A 22,797-nucleotide genomic window follows, 5' to 3' on the forward strand; every position below is an offset into this window, starting at 1 on the left:
TTTTACATGGGGACTATCATCGATTTGATCATAATTGAAGTCTTTTACTCTATTGTCATCCCGCTCATCCTCAATGATCATATTATGTAGAATTATGCACACCTTCATAATATATTTAAGCATTTTAGTATTCCAAAAACGTGCCGGTCGACACACAATTGCAAATCGTGCTTGAAGCACTCCAAATGCATGCTCTACATCCTTTGTTGTCACCTCTTGAGGTGTAGCAAAAAGTTTTTTCTTATTTCCTTGAGGAGAAGGAATTATTTTCACAAATGTTGACCTTTGTGGATATATACCATCGGCGAGATAGTATCTCATTGTATATTCATTACCATTGATTATGTAATTGACTACAGGAGTACACCCTTGAACAAGTTCGGTAAATACAAAAGACCTTTCTAACACGTTGTATCATTATAAGACCCGGATAATCCAAAAAATGCATGCCAAATCCAAAGATCGTATCATGCAACAGCTTCCAAAATAATTGTTGGTTCATGAATGTAACCAGTATACATACCTTTCAATTTAGTCAGACAATTTTTCCATTTCCAATGCATACAATCAATGCTCCCCAACATCCCAGAAAATCCATGACATTCACCAACCACTAGCAGTTTAGCGATGTCATTGTTGTTTGGTGACCTCAAATACTCATTAGAAAAAACATCAACAACTGCTTTAGCAAAATATTTTAAGCTTTCTATTGCAATGCTTTCTCTAATTCTCACATATTCGTCCATAAAATTAGCAGCTACTTCATAAGCAAGCATCCTGAGTGCAACAGTTATCTTCTGAAGAGAAGACAAACCAAGCTTTCCAGCACAATTTCTTTTTTAGAGAAAGTATGGATCGTGCGCTTCAACTGCAGCTTGAATTCGAAGAAAAAGTGAACGCTTCATCCGAAACCTCCTTCGAAATAGCTCAAGAGGATATACAGGCGATTCAACAAAATAGTCGAGAAAAAGCCTTTTATGACCTTGAATATGTCACAATGAATGACTTTACGACCTCGAATAGAACCACAACGTGAGCTTGATCCTAGCTCACTATCTAGTAGTTCTTCATCCATTGTAACAGCTTTGAGCATCTCCAAATCATCATCAGATTCAAAGAAGTCAGAGTTATTTACAAGCATATCATAAAGAGAATTGGAAATCATAAAGAGAATTGGAAGCCATAGAGAGAGATATGAAAGTTTGGATTAAGCAAAAAATTGAGTTGAGGATAAGATCAAATAAGAGGGAATATCTTATTTATAATTGAAAAGTAAAAAAACATGACCGTTGGAAAAATATGACCGATCCAAAAACACGACCGTTGAAAAAATATGGCCGTTAGAAAAATATGACCGTTTGAAAAATACGACAGTAGAAAAATGTAACTTTCACCAAAATATAATTATATTTAAAAGAATGAAAAAAATAATAATTTGAAAGAAATTAGTTTTTTTTTTTTTTTTTTTGAAGATGGGAAAGAAGGTAGTTAAAGTATAAGAGCATCTCCAAGAGCCTTGCTATACCCTATTTTCAACCAAAATAGCAAGCCAAATCATAAAAAAAGACCTCCAACAACCTCATTAGATGCTTTAACAATTTGATACAAGCAACAGTTGCTAGCTACTTGAAGCGAGGAACTATTGTTGTGCTATATATTTTTTTTTATTACTTTTTCCCTATGTGTCATTGAAAGAAATAATTAATATATATATATATATATATTTAAAGGGGATAGTTAAAGTAAAGTTGAGTAAAGTTGAAATTTATAAATTTATAAAGTTGAAATTTAAATATATATATATATATATTAGGGCAAACTTCACTTTACCACTTTATGGTTTTGGCCATTTGCAGATTACCTCTCCTAACGTTCAAATATCACTACATAACCCCCTTGTGGTTGATGGACTAAAACACACACTAATTTCTACTAACAGAAGTTGAAAATTGACAATTATACCCCCGTCTTCATTTTATTCTTCTCTCCCTCTCTCTCCATTTAAGGGGAACCCCAATTCTCTCCCTCTCTCTCAATCTTCATCTTCTTCTTTTCTCTCTCTCCATTTCAAACTTTATATGTGTACATACATATACATATATATACATATACAATCTCATCTTCATCTTTCTCTCTCTCTCTCTCTCTCTCTCTCTCTCTCTCTCTCTCCATTTCAAACTTTGTTCCTTGTTCTATTCCGATTCAAACTTGAGTTTCTTCTTCAACACCTTTACTTTCGCTCTGGCAACTTCAAGCTTCGCAATGACTTTTGCATAATCAGTAACTTTCGCTTTGCCCCTATATATTAATATATATATATATATATATATATTTAAAGGGGATAGTTAAAGTAAAGTTGAGTAAAGTTGATGATCAAACTATTTATAAATTTATATAATAATATATTTATATGTGTTTGTATATATGAGTAAAGTTGAAAGAAATAATATTTTAAAGGGGATAGTTAAAGTAAAGAGTATTGTTCGAATGTGTATTGAAAAAATGGTTATCTAAATTAATAAAGTGAAATTTTGGATAGTTAATTTGGTGAGGATTGCTCGAGATGTTCTAACAATATTTTAATAGAAGATAGCTAAAGTAGATAGCCTTATTAGAATGTATATTAAAAAAATGACTAACTAAAATAGTAAAGTAAAATTTTGAATAGCTATTTTGACTATCCTTACTGGACATGCTCTTAGTCTTATAAGTCATACACTAGAAATTGACTCATCTTGTTCTCAATTGCCTGGAAGACAATTGACAAGTTTGGTAACATACTAAAATAATTAAAAGGTTAAAAAATTATTATAAAAAATTCAATTAATTTTTTTTTATATATTTTTTTATTAAAATAATTAAAAAATTAAGTGAAATAGCTAATTTTCATAACAACTTAGATGTTTTGATCTACTCTCCGAAACCATAGCTGGAATGGAAGAAGATGTCGTCTTGTACTTTTAAGATCTTACTTAATCTTTATCATTTTTTTATAAGGGTAAATTATAATTTAACCCCCTGTGGTTTGCCTAAAAAACACGGAGCTCCCCTATAGTTTCATTTGTAACACTTAAACCCCTATACTTCATACCAAAGTGCAATTTTCGACAGAACTATTTATTTAAACAGAACGTGTATTGCACGATCATGAATGATGAGTGGAACAGTTTTTCCCTCCCAAAAACATATAGCAAATGATCAAAACACCCTTATTGCCATATATATACACAAAATGGTGTAGTGCAATAGAGCTTGGATTACATTCTTAGCGAAACATTAACATCTTTATCCCCAAACAAAATTCAGTGTTTGAGCATGGGTTTCATTTACCTCAAGCATTAACATCCTTTGAGCATTGGTTTGAGCATGGGTTCCATTTACCTAAAGCATTAATATCCTTTTGTTTGTTTCATTTACCTCAAGTTCTCTCTCTCTCATTATATAAATATACAATATCATCATCACCTTCACCACCATCAGCACCGTCACCTCTTGTTTCCCCTCTTATCTCACCACCATCACCTTTCATGCAAAATCACAACCAACCAACATCACCACCATCATATTTCATGCAAAACCACAACCAACTTCTTATTCCATGCAAAACCATCACTTAAAATCACCACTACAACTTCTCTCTCTAAAAATTATCCACAACCAACTTCTTATTCCATGAAAAACCACCACTCAAAATCACCACCACAACTTCTCTCTCTAAAAATTATCCACAACCAACTTCTTATTCCATGCAAAACCACCACTCAAAATCACCACCACAACTTCTCTCACTAAAAATTATCCAAACCCATTTTTCTTCTTATAATTCAAATTAGTAACAAATCCAACCCATGAATTCAAATAATTAATATATGTAAACATTTAGATTTTTGAAATAGCATTGATGGGATTCATACCAACCAACCCCACTTTTTCTTCCTGTTTTCGACATTTCTTCGGCCCATCTTTCGGACTCCATAACTTTCGCGATTCTTAACGGTTTTATCATGTTCTTTCACCAATCTCCTCACCTTGCTTTATACTTCATCCTACGCTACCTCATTTTCTCACTTCTTTCTGAAATGGGTGGTTTCGGCATGCCGAAAGTTGTCCGAAAACTAACGTCACACATTTCAAAGAAACATCTCAAAATCTATTTCTTCTTTTTCATCATCTACTCTCTTCTGTTGCTTCATCTATAGCATTTTGTAAAAAATGGTTCTTGGTTTTGACGAAGCTGGGCAATGGTGGTGATGATGGTGGTCACGGTGAGAGAAAATATATAATATATATATATATATAGAGAGAGAGAGAGAGAGAGAGAGAAGTCAAAGCTTGGGTTCACCATTTATCCTTCTCCTCAAGTGTCTACATGTTAACTTATCAATGATAGATTCAATTTGTTGACTGGTGATTTATAATGGCATTAAGAAGAAAATTAGAGAAATAAATAAGGGTAATTTAGACTTTTTACAATTTCTGTTACGTCCGTCCAAAATTGCACTTTGGTATAAAGTATAAGGTGTTTAAGTGTTACAAATGAAACTATAGGGGGGCTCCGTGTTTTTTGGGTAAACCACAGGGGGTTAAGTTATAATTTACCCTTTTTTATAATCATCTTCTTATAATTGAAGTCAAATTTCAGTATTACCTTGTTTTAATTTAAGGCCAAGTTTGGGAAGATCCAAAAAAGTTAAAAAGTCAAAAAGTTATTCAAAAAGTTAAAAAGTTAACACTATTCACCAAAAGTCAACAATTACGGCTACACAACTCCCAATTCAAATTTTTCCCTACAAATCAATTTTTACAATTTTTTATTACACATTTTTCAATAAAAAGTCAAAAAGTTAACCCAAACATCCATATTTTCAACCTCAATTTTTTAGTCCAAAAAGACAAAAAGTGCACTTTTTTAGTATTCCCAAACTTGGCCTAAGTAACTTTTTTGCGATGAAAATGTAAAAGACCAAATTGAATTTAGCAAAAATATAGTGCTATTGAGGCGAGAAATATATTATGTATGCCACATGTTAATTTTCATCAATTTTATTAACACTAGATCAATAGAAAAGTAATATCGCAACTTAATTTTTAAAATATAAAAAGTTAAATACAGTACATATGATGAAATCAATAAATCAAATAAATGATGAACCAATTATCTACCAACAAAGTTCCCAGTTGTAACAACAACGTAAAATTGACGAATTAGCAAGATATTTTTTTACGAATACCTCTTATAAAGCCTGTATCACTTGGTGTTTTGGAAAATAATTCAAAACCCACTTACTTTGCAAGTGTCTTCTCTCAAATTGCCGTGCCTTGAACCTATCAATTTAGAACAAATGGACCATTGAAGATGCATTTAATAATAAAAATGACATTATCACATTATTCTTATGCAAAAATTCTATATACTACCAGCGAATTATGTAGTACACTACTCCAATAAAAAAACTAAAACGGAACAATTATTGAACGATTGGTGAGCAAACAAGAGATAGTTTGGGTCCATATAATAATTTATGCTTGAACAACCGACCCCTGTACTTAAATATAGATCTCACTTAAAAAAATAACAAATCCAAATCAATCTCAAAATTTTACTTAGCATCAACAACAAAATATCCAACAAATTACACCATGAACAGATTGTTTTTTCAAAACAAATAAAAATAGAAGGAACAAAGATGTTTCCGATACATGAACTCTGAAATCTTGTCAAGTGTCGTTGCATTGAAGAAGAAAAGTCTGTGTTTTAGAGAGCAAGTGTGCTATACAGTTTCTAATTTGGACAACAAAGACAAGAAGGCAAGCTAAACATTAGTTTAGGTAAAAGAGCTCACTAAATGCTCCAAGTCTGTTGAGTGCCAAATCCCAAAAAGTCAAAAATCGATGAATGTGTATAAGCAGAAACATTGGCCAAAGACTATTGCAAAGTTTTTTTGTTTTATGCACAAAAGTTTCTCTGCACAGAACCCTCACAATTTCAAGTACTGACTTTCAGCTGAAAGAAGTTTCCTTGGTTGATTTTATTAATGGGTTGTAGTCCCTTTCTACCCAAATTATATATTAGTTGATTTCATGATTCGAAATATTATTTAATCCAAGTCTTTTCGATATCCTGTACATGGTAGAAAACTTTCAAGAATGTTTAGAAAACAAATGAGATCAATTAGACTCATGTTATAAAACATATATATCATTTTGTTTTCTTTCTTTCGGACAGTAGGAGAGAAGCAACAGTCACCGCCTCATCTGTGGTTTTGATGATACAATCTAATCATTTCCTAGTTTTGTGTGTAGATCCATTAAAAAAAATTTATCTATCCAGTAATCATAGCCACATGATTTCATTATATTTATTTTCAAAAAGATTAGCAATACTATCAAAATCATACCTCTGTCTATCTTTTTGGTTTAAAACAAATATAAAAAAATATATGACTAGGATTATCATATTGACTTTTTTTCATGGATAATCTATATACATGTGAAAAAAATGATCCGGTTCAGATCATCAAAACCAACACCACGGCTCTTGACAAAATGACGGACTGGACTGTCCAATCAACCTCCATGACTGGAGAAAAGTCTACTCTTCAGAAAATAAAAATTTAAAATTTCCCAGCAACGTCCAAAGACTTTGGTGCTTATGATTATGACCAATCCCATACTCCTTATTGATAATTTCCAGGAAGTTACAAAGATGAAGATTAGCAATTTCCCTGGTAGAATGATAGCACTAACCCTGTCAATCACAGAGCTTCATCGCTTGCTTTTGTTTTCACAGCAACCAAACAGAAAACCCAAAATTTGCAAAAGCTTTGCCATGGATCAAATAGTAATATCACCCCTTCTACAGGTGATCTTCGAAAAACTTGCTTCACAGGTTCTGATGAAGCTTCAGTTCAGCAGCCACTACCGGAAAAAGCTCGAGAAGCTGAAAGCTACACTGCCTGTGATTCGAGCAGTCATCGAAGATGCAGAAGAACAACAGCTCAAGGATAAGAAGGTGAAGGTCTGGCTGAGAAAGCTTCAAGATGTGGTTTACGACATTGATGACCTTCTGGACGAGGTCACCACCCAGTTTCTCCAAAGAAAGACGAAGAAAAAGAAGGTACCTATTGTTTGCTTAGCTCTTGAGCCTGTTTCAAACTACTATGTTATGCCTCGTAAGCTGACAACGATTCAAGAGAGGTTGGATGATATAGCAAGAGAGATGTCTAACTTCCAGTTCAGGGAGAGAATGGTGTATGAGCGGTCTGATATGATAGAACGACGACAAACAGGACCTCATATAGATGAATCAGAGGTCTGTGGTAGAAGAAAGGACGCGGATGCAATAGTAAATATTTTACTGTTGGCCACCACGAACACTGACACGGTCAGTGTTTCAGTAATTCCAATTGTTGGAATTGGGGGAATTGGAAAAACAACTCTTGCTCAATTGGCATATAACGATCCAAGGGTGGCAAGTCATTTTGATCTAAGAATATGGGTGTCAGTGTATGATAATTTTAATCCAAGAAAGATCATAAATGAAATTCTGGAGTACACAACTAAACAAAACCATGAGTCCTCACAGATAGGTGTACTACAGTCTCAACTGTTTGAATCATTGTGTGGGAAGCGATACCTTCTTGTGTTGGATGATGTATGGACCGATGATCAAGACGAATGGGAGAAATTGAGATATCCATTGAGAAATGGTGCAGATGGAAGCAAAATTATAATCACCACCCGCAGCAAAAGAGTTTCATCAATAATGAAAACAATGCACCCTTACACGTTGGAAGCTCTAAGCGAAGATGAATGCTGGACTTTGTTCAAGCAACGAGCTTTTGAGTTGGGAGAAGAGGGAGGCTATCCAAACTTGCTGCCAATAGGGAAACAGATTGTCAAGAAATGTGGAGGGGTGCCCTTAGCCGCCAAGATTCTTGGAAGTTTGATGCGCTTCAAAAGAGAGGAAAGTGAGTGGCTACATGTGCAGAAGAGCGAACTATGGAATCTGGATGAAGGAAAGAACAGAATTTTTTCGGCTTTGAGGTTGAGTTACAACCATTTGCCATCACATCTGAAACGATGCTTTGCATACTGCTCAACATTGCCCAAGAATTTTGAGATCAGCAAGGAAAAGTTGATACGCCTGTGGATTGCAGAAGGCTTGATTCAATCCTCTGACGATACCTTCTCTTCTAAGAAGATGGAGGACACTGGCAACGAATATTTCAACGATTTGCTGTTGATGTCTTTCTTTGAAGCAGTAAATAAATATGATGACAGCAATCAGACAGAGTTTACAATGCATAACCTCATTCACGACCTCGCAAAATTTGTCACTGGTAATGAGTTCCTGATGCTAGATCACGATGATACTTCTGTCAAGCCGGCGCAAGTTCATCACTCATCAGACCTAAGTAGTAATATTGAGCAAACTCGCCATGCAACAATATTCTGCAATTTTTGGTCTTTTAGGGTTCCTGAAGCTTTGTTTGCTGCAAAGAAATTAAGAACTCTCAGATTTTTCTCTCCGACAAATGACTCTGTCAAAGCCCTACCAAACATAGCTGCAGTCTTTAAACACCTCAGAATGCTAGATTTAAGTGGGTGTGGGATCAGAAGTCTGCACAAATCAATTGGTGTGTTGATATATTTGAGGTATGTCGATCTCTCTAACACCCTTTTGGAAACTTTACCTAATACAATCCAGAACCTCTGCAATTTGCAGACGCTGGATCTCTCAGGCTGTCACAGTTTGATGAATTTACCAAATGGCATAACACGACTGACAAACCTGAGACATCTGATTATAAAGGACTGCACAAGACTCACCCGTACTCCAGCATCTATAAGAAGTTTACTGAATCTTCAGACCTTGCCGGTTTTTATTGTTGGCCCTGCATTTGATGAGAGCCTTTTCCAACTTGTGCATCTAGATCTTCGTGGTGAGTTGAAAATCAAGCATTTGGAGAATGTTGGTAGTATAGTACCAGTTCTTTGTTTGGAGAAAAAGCAGCTTCACTCACTGGGATTATCATGGGGGGATGATGACGCAAAGTCAGATCATTATCCATCAAGGCAACCTGTAGAAGGGCATCATACCAATCATAATCACGCAGAGACTATGCTCAACTGCTTGAAACCCAACAACACTTTAAGAAAGTTGATTCTAAATGGTTACTCGGGAGTCCTATTTCCACAATGGATGAATGACATCATGCTTCCAAATCTTACAGAGCTGGTTTTGAACAACTGCAGAAGATGTGAAAAGCTTCCTACACTCGGGCAACTTCCTTTCCTCAAGGTTCTAAACATGCAAGGACTAGATGCAGTGGTGAGCATTGGTAGTGAGTTCTACGGTGTAGAAGGCAAAGGGACTGCATTTCCTTCACTGGAGCAACTAACCCTCAAAGATTTTCCCAGTTTACAAGCATGGGAGAGTGAGAATTCGCAAGATGCCTTGACTTGCGTGCAGAGACTTACCATCATTGCATGTCCTAGACTCGAAACCATGCCGCAGTTTCCATCTCTCCAACATTTGGAGCTGCGAAACTGCAATGCTAGGATACTCAGGTCAGCAGCAGAGCTAAATTCACTCTCCACTCTTATTATTGACTCCTTTCCAGAGCTATTGCACCTACCACAAGGATTGCTGCAGAACAGTCCTCTTACATCTTTAACAATCAGCTCTTGCCAACAACTTAGTTCACTGCCATGGGATTTGAAAAACCTTGGAGCTCTAAAGTCATTGACTTTACGCTGGTGTGAAGAACTATCTGGTCTGCCACAGCAAATTAGAAACCTTACCTCTTTGGAGTCTTTGGAAATCACGGAGTGTACTAGTTTAGTCTCTTTGCCAGAGGAAGGCATTCGGGGCTTGCATTCCCTTCGATCATTTTCTATAGAGAACTGCAATAACCTGGCTTCTCTGCCAAAGGGAATAAAGCAACTAACAGCCCTTGAGCACCTGACAATCATGTATTGTCCAAATCTGCGCTATTTACCCGATGAACTGCAGCATCTCTCAGCACTCCGAAGTCTTAGTATATTAAGCTGTCAAGTACTGGCATCTCTACCAGAAGGACTACAATATGTCAAGACTTTGCAGAACCTGGAAATTTGCAGCTGTCCAAACCTCATGGATTTGCCAGATTGGGTGGAGAACCTCATTTCTCTTCGATCATTGGCAATCACCGATTGTCAGAATATGAAGTGTTTGCCAAAAGGTCTAGAACGTCTCAATGCACTCCAGCATTTGTCCATTAGAGATTGTCCTGACCTTGAGGAAAGATGCCAGGACAGAGGAGCAGACTGGAAAAAGATATCCCATGTCCCATACATCTACATCGGATCATCAGCATCACAGCAGGCAACACAATGTTGCTGCAAGCACTTCAAGTTGCAACAGTCATAAACTGTTCTTGTTTCTAACTGGTCAAGTACTTGTATCCCTGGCTATAAAATTGTAGCAATTGATATATAATAGCAATTTGCATGCAATGGATCATTTCAATTCAATAGCTAGAACAAAGTGAGTCAAGACTCAAAAGCTATGAAGCATGGACACTCCAAATCAGTGCCGTGGCAGTGTCCGACACGTGGACACGCCGAGGACACGTACAGGACATGCCAGATGGTGTGTCCCTTTAATTTAATGGTTTTTTTGTAGGGGCCACGGTGGGGCTATTTTTTTTTTCTTCTTCTTTTGTCTCTCTTATTTAATGCTTTTGTGAAGAATATTGGTGGATGTTGAATGTTTTCCCCTTCTCGTCTTAGTTCTTGTTATCATTTATTATGACTTTTTTGTGAATGGATGATCTACTAATTTGTTTAAATGTAGTGGTTATATTTGTTGAATTAATGTTATTATGTTAGCGTTTGTTAATTTTGATTTACAATGAATGTAATATAAATCTACATAACACATAAAAATATATAAAATAAAATTTGCCGTGTCCCCATTTTTTGGAAATTGCTATGTCCCGTGTCCGTATCCGTATCCGTGTCCGTGCTTCATAGCTCAAAAGCATACTACCCCCCAAGAGTGCATGGCATGCTTACAAAAGAAGAAAGTGGTAGGTCTAAAATGTTGGAACGTGCTTTGTCAGTGCTTGCTAACACCAGCTGCTCAGGTTAATATTAGAATTTAGAACATCCATCAAAATGGCACATTTGATTTAAATTCAACTTTTTTTTTTTTTTTGGATGTGTATACATATATGTACAATTGTGTTTTTCAGTTCGATGAATTGGGTTTAGGAAAAGGAGATGAAGAAGAAATTGGAAAGAGAAACAATAAAGAATGGCATGATGATTTGAAAGATGATTTGGGAAAATAATACATATGAAAACAAAGAGAGGGGAAAGTGAAAAATAAAAGTACAGCCACATATGCATTCATGCATCTTATATTTTTATGCCCTAAATTTATACTCATATACATAGCAAATAAAAATATACAAAAATAAATAAATTTTTATCGTACCCGCCATGTCCGTATCCTAATTTTTTTCAAAATTGCCATGTTTTGTATCCGTGCCCATGTTATCACAATCTCTTTGACTCAATAAGAACCTTTTAAACCATTGATCCTTTTTTTATCTAATCCATATTCCAATAAAAATGTTGAAGTTTAAGTTTTTACACCTAATACAGTTTAGTTATTCGACGATGATTAAGCACCTAAAATAGTTCACAAAAATGAAAGAAGACAAAAAGAAAATGTAATAGTTGGTCAAGCCCACTACAACAATTTGATCAAGTTGAAGTGACTTCTCTCGTGAATTGAAACCCAAACAACATAGAACATATAATTTAAATCTTTTTTTTTTTTCTTGTTGTCGTTTTTCTCTTTCCCACTCATTTTCTAACCAACTAAACCAACAGTATTATAGAATTGCAAACCAATGGCAACCAAAATTCAGTGAAGAACACGTAGGACTTTGTTAATAATTCATAATGTAGTGCAAAATTCCAATTAATCTTTAACCTCGAAGAATTAAATTGGAATTCAATTAACAAGAAATAAGAAGGAAACAAATCAGAAAGCATCCCAGTAATTCGCCCCAAAGAGGCTTGAAAAGCAGGGTGTGAAAAAAACCCAAAACCACCACAAATTCCCATCAGAATATACCATAAAATATAGAACCACCATTGATCATAGAAATTGAGGAGAACAGGTTGTCACCGAATACCTAGTGGACATCGAATGTAACGCCTTGTACTCCTCCTTCAGCCTCTGCATCAACCCCGCTCCGTCGCGGGCCGCTCCGGCTTGGGGTTCGGATCGCAAAGTGATGAAACAATGTCCACTTAATTTTTTATTAGGTAAAAAATGTCTACCCTAAACCCTAACACAACTCTTGAAAATTTGGAGAAAATATATTAAGGTGGTACAATTTAAATTTTGATATAACATAAAATTATATTAAATTTTTTGTGATTTTATTTTATGATTTTTTTTAAGGTATTGATATTAAGATTTTATAAAATAAAGGATATACAATATTTTCATAGTAGTTAAGGTCTCTCAATATTTTCATAGAGAAAATTTGGCTCAAAGAAATTTTGTCCGACTTAAAGAAATTTTGGTCCCAACACAAAAAAATCTCAATTTTTACAAAAAAATTTAAAATTTCTTTGATATGATCACGAAAAAATTTAAAAAAATTTCTAGTATGATCACCGAAAAATTTCATCGAGAAATCTTAGCTAATAAAAAAAGTATCTTAAACTTCTCCTATATACAAAGTTTGAGAGGAATATTTTACTAATTTTTCTTTTAATTTGTATAACATTTATATTTTATTTTCATTAATAATTTGGTAGTTATATGAATAAAAAAAATAATATTATCATATTTTTTATACAAAAATATACATTTTACATTGTTTATTTATATATTTTCACAACACTGCATTATTTTCGGTACATTTACTCAAATTATAAAAAAAATGAATAAATTGTATGATTATATTAAAATTGTGAATTATTATATATTTTAAAAACTTCAAAAGAATTTCGTTTAATTTACTCTTTTTATTTTTTATTTTTTATTTTATTGAGGGCAACGCTTGTTTTAGGTTTTTTATTTAATTATTTGTTTATTTATTTTTATGACTCGTGGTGTTTTAAACCTCTTTTAAATGCAACAATTCATCAATATCATTTTAACCATTTTTATATAACTTTCATGTGATCATAATTCACAAGTTCATCTCCAACGTTTAACTAAATTTATTATCAAATTTAAATTTGATAAAAAAATATATTTTTTTGGTTTTTATTAATTTCATCAAATATGTATCAAATTGAAAACATTTCAAATCTTTCACCAAACTGAAGATGTCTTGCATCTTTCAGCAATTTATTATGCATAGTCGTTGAGTGGTGACCCATAGGACGACCGGCCGGACGTCCAACCGGATGTCCCTCCAGATAATTACCTCAAGGCAATAATTTGTAAAAATTTACATTAACCAATCGACTGCCCGTTTGACCTCCCGGGTGACCACCTCTATATTTTATTTTATTTATTTTTTTTTTTTTACCTATACACCATAAGCAGTGCCGGCCCTAGGCATGGGCCAACAAGGACATGGCCTAGGACCCCTCAAAATAGACCCAAAAAATGAGCCCCGTCTATTATAGTATAGTGTAATATATTAAGTATGTTTTAAGTTAAAAAAAAATTTAAAGAAGGCCCAAACTAACTTAAAATAAATTGACCCATTAAAAAATTAGAAGGCCCATTCAAAAAAATTAACATTGTTATTCATTGAAAATAGACCCAAAAAATGATCCTCCTATTATAGTTTATTGTAATATATTAGGTATATTTTAAATCTAAAAAAAATTAAGGAAGACCCAAACTAACTTAAAATAAATTGACCCATTAAAAAATTGAAATGCTCATTTAAAATAATTAGCATTGTTATCCATTGAAAATGATTTTGTAAAAAAACTAGATTATGCAAGTATAATTGATTTATTTGCTTCTAAATATATAAGAAGAGCGAGAATCAAATGACACTTATTAATTGTTGTAATGTAATACTAAGTATTTTTTGTGATTTTGCCACAAATTTTGTCTTTTATCTTCATTTTTTTCATTCAATAAAAAAAAAATATGAAGGACCCCAAAAATTTATTAGTTGATTATTGACTTTAGATTTCAGAAATCTCAGGCCGGGGCCTGATCATTAGTGCTAATGTTATCATGTTCAACTGTCACCATTAGTGCTACCCACTCTCTCTCATTGATGCCCCTCACAAATCCTCCTATCAGTGGCTTTCTTTGTCTTCTGGGTTTGGTGAAAAAGTTCCAAAACAACATAGTTTTCAATTCATTACTCAAATCTAAAACTTTTGTTCTGTGATCTCTTTCTTTGAGCTCTGTTCTTATCTAGGTTTTGAAAATTATTTCTTCAAAATGACTGTAGAGGAAATTAGAGGGCATTTAAGGGATGAGAGTGATAACTTTCCTATGGGTATGTGTGTTCTTGCTGTTGATGATGACCAAACTTGTTTGAGGCTATTGGATGGTCTGCTTCGAAAATGCCAATACCATGGTTTGATTCTCATCTTTTATACGTATTTCTTTGTTTTCTTGTGAGATTTTGTTCCATTGATCAAAATTGATTCTTCAAATTTTGGCCTAATTTGTTTTTATTTTTGTTTTTGGGGTTAAAGTTTGATAGAAGTTCTGTTGATTCATTTTGCTCTTTCCTGTCAATTGGCCGGTTGTCCCCTGAACGTTCAGTACGTTTTTTTTAATGAAAGTTACAGTACTCACAGTTGGAGTGACTAATATTAGATTGAGAAATTCGCCATTTTTTTTACTTCAATTTGATAAACTGTTAAAGATAGCCTAATAGAATTAAGATATATATACCTAGTCAATATAAATGGTGATATATTATTGAGTTACTTGCATCGTATTATTAAACATATGATGATATATCATATATATTATTGAATTACTTGTGTCGTGTTATTGAGAAATCTAAAGAGCAATGCTTTTACTCGGTAGTATTTTATTCTCTCGACCAATATACGTATGACAATGCCATTGAATGGTTCTCGTCTTGACACTTGAGCCATACAAAAGAAATGGACTTGTCTTTCTCAAATTGCCTACCATGAACACGATTGACTTAAATATACTCTCCGAAACCAAAGCTGGAAGAACATGATATCATTTTGTACTCTAAGATCTAATTTTAATCTTACAATTTTTTACAATCACCTTGATGTTCATCTGATGATAATGAAATTACAAAAATTGGCATTCGTACTAAATGTGATATTTTTTAATTTAAGTAACATTTTCATAAAAATGTAAAAGACCAAATTGAATTTAATAAAAATATAGTGCTACTGAGGCAAGAAATATATTATGCAACACACACGTCAATTTTCATTAACTTCATTAATGTCAGATGAATAGAACTTGATTTAAAATATAAAAAATCAAATGCAGTACATATGATAAAATCAATAAATCAAATAAATGATGAACCAATTATCCTACTGACAAGTTCCCAGTTGCAACAACAAAGTAAAATTGACCAATTAACAAAGATATTTTTTACGAATACCTCACCATAAAAAAAAAAATGAAAGAAAGAAAAAATTTCGAGCTACTTTGTGCGTTTCCTCAATCTCATACAAAGCCTGTATCACTTGGTATTTGGTAAATAATTCAAAACCCAAACCAACTAGAAAAGGCGGAGCAAATTCTATTCAAGAAAATTTTGAAGGCAATTACATCCCTTACCGTGGACAAACACCAAAACTTTGCGACGATTACTTTTGTTTCTGCAAAGAATTTAATGGAGGAAGAAAAGAAATTTACGATAAAAATCATGATCTTCCCTCTAAAAGTATATGCCAGCATAAAATCTGGCATTGCTGATTCTGGGTATGCCAACAACTAGTCATGACGATCCGCTCAGTGTTGTCGGTATGGTCAGAGACGTGGGACCCACCAGCTTAAAATGACACCACATACTGCCCAGAACAACCAAAAAACAAATCACAAATTCATATCTGCAGATACCCAGTTCCCCTAACCAACAAGGTCATGAATTGTATATATTCAAAAGGTGAAAAATGCATAAGCGAAACTCATGAATCAAACCTCTCCCTGGCTCTTCAGCATTGAGGTCAAAGGGTTGAAGTTTGATCATTTGATCGGTAATATGATGTCAAGGTTCTTCTGAAGCAGCCAGCCTTTGGGATAAACAAGGTCACCAGCTTCCAAATGAAGATGCCAGTTCATTATCCTTGAACAACCAAAGGGTGTACCTTTCATTTGACTTTCATCTTCCACCACTTGTTCTATAAATGTGGTTTCCTGTGGAAAGCCAAAGTCAACAGTTGTAAATATTAATTGCACATTTCAAGTTCCAGAAGATGAGAATTTTAAGAAAATTTTAAAATGGTAGTGTAATATAATATCTGAAAATGCAATGATGTGATGTATACTTGGAAACCCTCCTTTGCAGTGTCTAGCTGCCGAATAGGATTTGAAGTGGGGCGATGCCATCTCTTTGGGTCCCATAATATGGTGCTGTTGAATGCAAACCCTGACATGTCAACATGAAATCTTCGGAGTCTTTTACTCTTCTCATTTGTGTGCCATCCAATTAAGTTACTGCCGTTGCATACTGGACCTTCCAATATTGCTTTGTTTTTGCTTGATTCAAGCATGGCAACAGGCCATGTGCCAAAACGGCTATAAATCAAGAGTAAATAAAATAAATTTGCAGAAGGATAAAACACGAATAAAATAAAATAAAGAAATAAGTTGATCAGTTGTTCAATTCCATTAAATAAAAAAAATTGGTGTTTTGATTTTAATTCTTACATTTCTTCTGTGACCATAAATTGTTCACTAGTGATTTGACTAGTCTCTAGCACTTACAATAATTTTTTAAACTGCTTTTCCTTACAATCTTCGTGCCATTTCCTATTAAATGTTCCTCAAACTGGCAACTTATGTCTGAAACCTCAAATTACACTCGCATGCTATTTGTTAACACACAGACAAGTGTGTTTGTGTGTGTGTGTGTGTGTGTGTGTGTGTGTGAGAGAGAGAGAGAGAGAGAGAGAGAGATAGAGAGAGAGAGAGAGAGAGAGATAAAAAACCAATTCATAGTTGAAAAGGTTTCTTGAAGGTCATCTATTTATTTAATTTTTTATCATAAGAAATATCTAAATAGTGCTATCGAATAAATGGTTGAAATAAGAGTGAGTACCAGATAAAAAATCAATTGCCAACTCAATTATATGTTTTTATACTAGCTCATTATTCAAGAGTACACACCTTGGAAAAACCAATTACATACATGGTTGTTAAGATCTTGCAGTTCAGTATTCAATTCACATGATTCGATACTAGGTTCAACCAACTGACTATTATCAAACATTACATGTGTGTTTTTATATGTATATATAAAAAATGTTATTATATTAAATAAATTTACAATTCACTATATTAACAAAACGATTCACGATTTAACCACAATGGTTATATGAGTGAAACTTGTCAATTAAGTAGTTCAAAGAACGGAAATTGCAATACTACAAGTTAAGAAACAAATGGCAGATAGATACAACAAATCAAGTAAACAGGATGATTTCAGGCTATAGGTGGCAGGCATCAATAATCCACAAGCTACAGGGAGCATGCAATCTCACTATTCCTCAATTCTTTCATTCAACTACAACATTTTCATGAAATATTTTCAGGATTCTCAAGCATTTAAATTTTTTTATAAAAAATCTTAAAACCTAAAGTTGACTTAAAATATGTCTCCATTATTTTCGTAAAAGGCATTCAGGGCATATATGCAACAACAATCCACGTGTACGTACAACAACAATGCGCTAGGATATATTACGTGCTCTTGCATGCACGTATCTGTACAAACGTATATGCGTGCATTTTTAGAGTGATAATACTATTGGTATAAGTTTTTCATATCTACAGTAGTTAGTAACTAGTTAATAACATATAAAGAGGAGCAGCCCCTTCTGGGGTAGAAGTTCACATTCTTGGCTCCTAAAAAGTGACGTTACTTGCTAAAACATAGCATGCTTTAGGCCCTCACTGTAAATGTGGTCATTAGTTACCACCCAAAATTTTCTGTAATCCCCGAGTTTTTCAAAAGCCCACAATATACACTCAACCACATAAAAAGGTTACTTAGCCCTGCCACTCTATAATATTTCCCAAACACCCTTCTCTCTCTCTCTTTCTCTCACATACACTCACACCCACACATGGACACCCCTAGTGGTCGTGTATCTGAATTTCGTATTGCAAGTACAAAGAAAGGAAGACATACAATATAAGTAAAGCAAACTGTTTCTATGAACAAAAGGGATGGAAAAAAAGATTATCAATTAAGGGCACAAAACATGTCTTAGTAAATCCTATGAAATCAAGCTCTAATACCTATCATCTCTCATCTAATAGCTATTTCCCTCACTTATTCTTCACTCAAATTAGATGCACATATCCCAAATGCAAGCATACTTCCAGATTATTATAAAATCAGATCACAAATAACAGAAATTATTACAAAAATCAAAAGCAAATGAAATACCTGATTTCCCTGAGAGACTCAAACAACTCAAGCGAGTAGATATTATCATCATCTGCAAAGTAAACAATCCCATCAAGTTTGTGATGCTCAATATGCTCGAGCGCCGTGTTCCGTTGATGAACACCTCTATCCTTCAAATCAGTGGAATTATTGGTGCACACTAGATGCCTATACATAACACCACTGTTCCTCAATATCTCCGCTGTCTCCATCGACTCCATATTCATCTCCACCACAATCCACAACAGCGGCGGAGGAACAAGTCTCAGCACCTGCCCCAATCTATTCAAGAAATAAGCCTGAAGCGCCCTATTATAAGTCGGAGTCACCACAATCAACTCTTTCCTAGGCACAAAATCGAACCTCGCCTTCATCTTCAACCTCCTCTCAACACCTAATTCAACCTTATCCACGAAATTCGCAGGCCTCGCCACAATCACGCTATCAACATCCTCCTGAACATTCGCCAGAGGAGGCTTGATCTCGAACGAGAAATCATGACTCCGCACGTCATCAAAGCTCCCAAACGGAGTCATACCTAACAAAAACCCTAGCAAGAAGAAGAACAAGCACCTATAGAACAATTTCTTTAACAACTGACCTTTACGGGAGTAGCGTGGGAGGAAAACGCCGCCGAGGAATCGCCGGAACCCGGCGGCGAATGTGGATGATTTTCCGGTTGAGAGAAGTTTGTGCTGCGGCGGCGATGGAACTGAAAACGGAGTCCCTCCGTTCTGGTAAGGCCGATCATGGTAGGGAGAGAGAGTTCTGCGGATCGAAGCCATGAATCAGATTGCAGAGCATAGAGAATAGAGTCTATTACATGATTTCCAAAAGTAGAAGCCCTAGAGGGACAAATCGAGAAGGGAACAGATTTGAATTGAGCTAATAATTGACGTGATCGAGCTGGGAAAAGAAGAACCGATGCGAGATTCAGAGATTTTTGGCAGTGTCTAGTGAGATTTGAATTTGTGCTGTTTGTTTGGTTGTTCAGGTTCGAGAGATCGATTGTTCTAATGGGATGGAAATGGAAAGGCGGCTAGCGATTTTTTTTTTTTTTTTTTTTTTGACCGCGCTATACTCTTCTCTCTCTCTTCACTAGCTAGGCAGCTGGAATTGGGTGTGACTAAAGTGCGCGGTGTAGTAGTCCATCGTCCAGGTGTCACCTGGTGTTTATCGGCGGAGGACCTAGGCGTCTCGAGATTATTATTATGAAAATTGTTTTAGAGCTCTGAAAGAGTAGCTCTAAATTAGTATTAAATTGTCTTTTTTTTCTTTTTTTTTTGAGCAAATTATATATATCTTTTTGAAGTTTAGTTAAATTATAAATATCTTTTTGAGATTTCAAAAATTACAGATATCTTTCAAAGGTTTATATTTTCATAACAAATTGTCCCCTGAGATTTATATTTTCATAACAATTTACTCACTAATTTGTTACGTAAAAAGTACCTTCAGGAGAGTATCTGTAATTTCTCAAACTTCAGAGAGTATATATAATTTTGCTAAATTTCGAGGGGTATATGTAATTTGCCTTCTTTTTTTTTTTAATATAAAAGAGGTTGCCAGCTCAGTAGAGCTGCTTTTAGAGCAGCTCTACTAGAGCTCTGAATCAGTGATGTATTATTATTATTATTATTTTAATTTTATTTATAAAGTAATAAATTTTATAAATTTTTTTTTAAAATCAGATACTAACAATTATCATATTTTAAATTGATTTTTGTTTTAAATTTTAAAATTTATTTTTATTTAATGATATATCATTTAATAAATTTAAAATATATATTGTTACATATTTATAATGGAAATGTTTGATTACATTAAATGTTATGATTTTTTTAATTTAAAATAATTATAAATTTTTATCCTTATTTTGTACCTATTAAATATGTAATGAAAATTACAAACATAAAATGGAGAGAATCAAAGTTTATTAATTTATATAACATTTTCTTTTCTAATTTGAGGAACATTCACTATGTTTTTTCTTGAATTTTAATTTGTATTTTTAGTAATATTTTAAAATATTATAATCAATTTTTTTTTTACTTTTTAAATCTATTTAATCTAGATATATAATTTAAAAGTATAAAATTTGTACAAAAAATTTAAAAAATTCATTGAATACAATAAAATATGAAAATGTACTAAACTTTCATATTTTTTGTATTTTTTTATATTTGGTAAAATTTTTAAATTTTTTTTCACAAATATTATATTTTTTAAGTATACATAGATTAGGTGCATTTAAAAAATAAAAAAAATTTTACATCAAATATTTAAAAAATTAATAAAAATAAAAAAAAACTTAATTTTATAAGAGTGAGTTAAACATTAGTCCTCCTATGATGACACATATAGTTTTATTATATTATATGCATTGTATTTTAAGAAATATTTTTAAAAATGGAGATTGACTAATAAGTCTCATATTTTGAATTTGTAATTTGTAATTCATATAGTCCCATATTTTTTCTTATGATCCATTTAATCCTTTTGGATGTATAATGACTTATTTGCCTGCTACATTAGAGTATCACATCTGAAAAAAAAAATACACTAAAGAGTTTTTTTAGTGTCATATCATACATGTCATGGTGTCACGTTAGAGTATCACATTTGGAAAAAGTACATTAAGAATTTTTTATTTTATCAGAGTGTCATATCATACCCGCCATGTTGGAGTATCACATGTTATGTTTAGGAAAAGTACACTAAGGAATTTTTAATTTTTTTAGAGTGTCATATCATACCTGCTACGTTGTTACGTTTGAGAAAAATAAACTAAAGTGTTTTTATTTTTTTGAAGTATCATATCATACCCGTCACATTGTCACATTTGAAAAAAGTACACTAAGGAGTTTTTTTTTTTTTTTTTTTTTTTTGAATGAAAGTTTTGAGTGTCACATCATACCCAGCACGTTGTCATATTTAGTAAAAGTACACTAAAGAATTTTATCATACTCGCTACGTTGGAGTGTCACATGTCACGTTTGAGAAAAGTACACTAAAGAGTTTTTAATTTTTTTTAGAGTGTCACTCATAGCCGCCACGTTGTTACGTTTGAAAAAAATACACTAAGAAATTTTTATTTTTTTTGAAGTGTCACATCATACTCGCTAAGTTGTCACATTTGAGAAAAGTACACTAACAAGTTTTTAATTTTTTTGGAATAAAAGTTTTAGAATGTCACATCATACCCGCCACGTTGTCATATTTAGAAAAAATATACTAAGGAGTCTTTAAATTTGTTTGGAGTGTCACATTAATACCAGCCATATTAGAGTATCACATCATACCTGTCACATTAATAAAAGGGTATAGTTGTCTACCAAAACATTACCAAAATAAAAAAATAGGACCACACAGAAAGAAACTCGCCACTAATAGGACTTAATAAATCAATAGAACAAACTTAGGACTAATTAGAGTACTTGTTTGTGATATGCGATTTATTGATAAATATTCCCTTAACAAATATATAAAGATTATAAAAAAAAAAGGCAAGCAAATTTTATAAAATTATTAGAATACCATTTCCTTTCTCTCATTTCTTCTTTCTTCCATAAATCCTAGCTCACCGACTAGGGATGGCAACGGGGGCCAATGGGGCTAAAATTAATTCTCCATCCTCATTTTCCTATAATATTTTTTCTCCATTCCCCATTTTCCATCCCCTATGGGTATTACCTCCCCATTCTCTAATGGGTTTGGATTTTTCTTAACCCAACTTGACAATTTTTTTTTAATAAAAATTTTAAGGTTTAAAACCAAATATACATTCAATAACAAAGTCAAATACACATTAATAATTAATTAAAAAAGCTCCCAAAATTCACACGATACAGCATTGAACTGTCTGATTCAAACACGAACTAGTTGTTTCAAACTTGTAACAACTTGTTTTGAGCGGTCAATAGGTCGCTCAAGTGGATAAGTAGAGCTCCCAGTATCTTACTCGTTGGCAAGCGAGACTGCTCGAGCAGGGAAGTGGTCGCTCGAGTGAATATATCAAGCTTCTAGTAGTTTCAATGTAACTCTGCAAAACTTCTGAGACCCTTCGTTTACCGTTTAAGCGGTAGATAGTTCACTCAAGCAGTCTACTTCTATTATGTGAATCGCTCGAGCGGTTTGTTCATGATAATAGTGTTAAATTTCAATTCAAACACTCTTTTCACAT

The 22,797-nt window shown here is 33.5% G+C and overlaps 3 protein-coding genes across 6 annotated transcripts in view; 1 reads left to right on the top strand and 2 right to left on the bottom strand.

Annotated features, from left to right (window-relative positions):
* The window catches only part of LOC114323469 (secreted RxLR effector protein 161-like), a 66,122-nt gene extending 53,763 nt beyond the window's left edge, over positions 1 to 12,359 (bottom strand). For all 3 annotated transcript variants that reach the window (XR_014365055.1, XM_082921801.1, XM_082921800.1), the window contains exons 1-2: positions 12,195 to 12,359; positions 5,232 to 5,325 (exon numbers count right to left, since the gene is read on the bottom strand). The gene's annotated coding sequence lies outside the window, so the exon portion shown is untranslated. The remainder of the gene's footprint in view (positions 1 to 5,231; positions 5,326 to 12,194) is intronic.
* LOC114323415 (putative disease resistance protein RGA3) lies at positions 6,344 to 12,352 on the top strand. Its single transcript, XM_082921798.1, has one exon. The coding sequence runs from the start codon at positions 6,653 to 6,655 to the stop codon at positions 10,412 to 10,414; it is 3,762 nt and encodes a 1,253-aa protein (XP_082777924.1). The 5' UTR covers positions 6,344 to 6,652; the 3' UTR covers positions 10,415 to 12,352.
* A 3,128-nt stretch (positions 12,360 to 15,487) lies between the features above and the next one.
* IRX9-L (Nucleotide-diphospho-sugar transferases superfamily protein) lies at positions 15,488 to 19,795 on the bottom strand. Of its 2 annotated transcripts, XM_028271085.2 has the most exons (4): positions 18,615 to 19,795; positions 16,489 to 16,738; positions 16,142 to 16,357; positions 15,488 to 16,011 (listed from the first exon to the last, which is right to left on the bottom strand). In XM_028271085.2, the coding sequence occupies exons 1-3, from the start codon at positions 19,397 to 19,399 to the stop codon at positions 16,187 to 16,189; spliced, it is 1,206 nt and encodes a 401-aa protein (XP_028126886.2). In that variant the 5' UTR covers positions 19,400 to 19,795; the 3' UTR covers positions 15,488 to 16,011; positions 16,142 to 16,186. The 2 variants fall into 2 exon arrangements, with proteins under 2 accessions (XP_028126886.2, XP_082777928.1); XM_082921802.1 differs by lacking the exon at positions 15,488 to 16,011 and having other exon boundaries at positions 16,026 to 16,357; positions 18,615 to 19,764.
* Between the last annotated feature and the right edge of the window lie 3,002 nt (positions 19,796 to 22,797).

Source organism: Camellia sinensis, chromosome 3 (genome assembly GCF_055761805.1).
Source record: "Camellia sinensis isolate YWXY chromosome 3, ASM5576180v1, whole genome shotgun sequence".
Taxonomy (NCBI): domain Eukaryota; kingdom Viridiplantae; phylum Streptophyta; class Magnoliopsida; order Ericales; family Theaceae; genus Camellia; species Camellia sinensis.

What these genes read in the sequence shown, in the direction of transcription:
- LOC114323415 (XM_082921798.1), top strand. Translation starts at nt 6,653, where the DNA reads ATGATTATGACCAATCCCATACTCCTTATTGATAATTTCCAGGAAGTT.
- IRX9-L (XM_028271085.2), bottom strand. Translation starts at nt 19,399, where the DNA reads ATGGCTTCGATCCGCAGAACTCTCTCTCCCTACCATGATCGGCCTTAC. An exon ending in GAGTCTCTCAGGGAAATCAG is followed by an intron (nt 16,739 to 18,614) that starts GTATTTCATTTG and finishes CTTGATTTATAG; the next exon opens with CCGTTTTGGCACATGGCCTG. An exon ending in CTGCAAAGGAGGGTTTCCAA is followed by an intron (nt 16,358 to 16,488) that starts GTATACATCACA and finishes GGCTTTCCACAG; the next exon opens with GAAACCACATTTATAGAACA.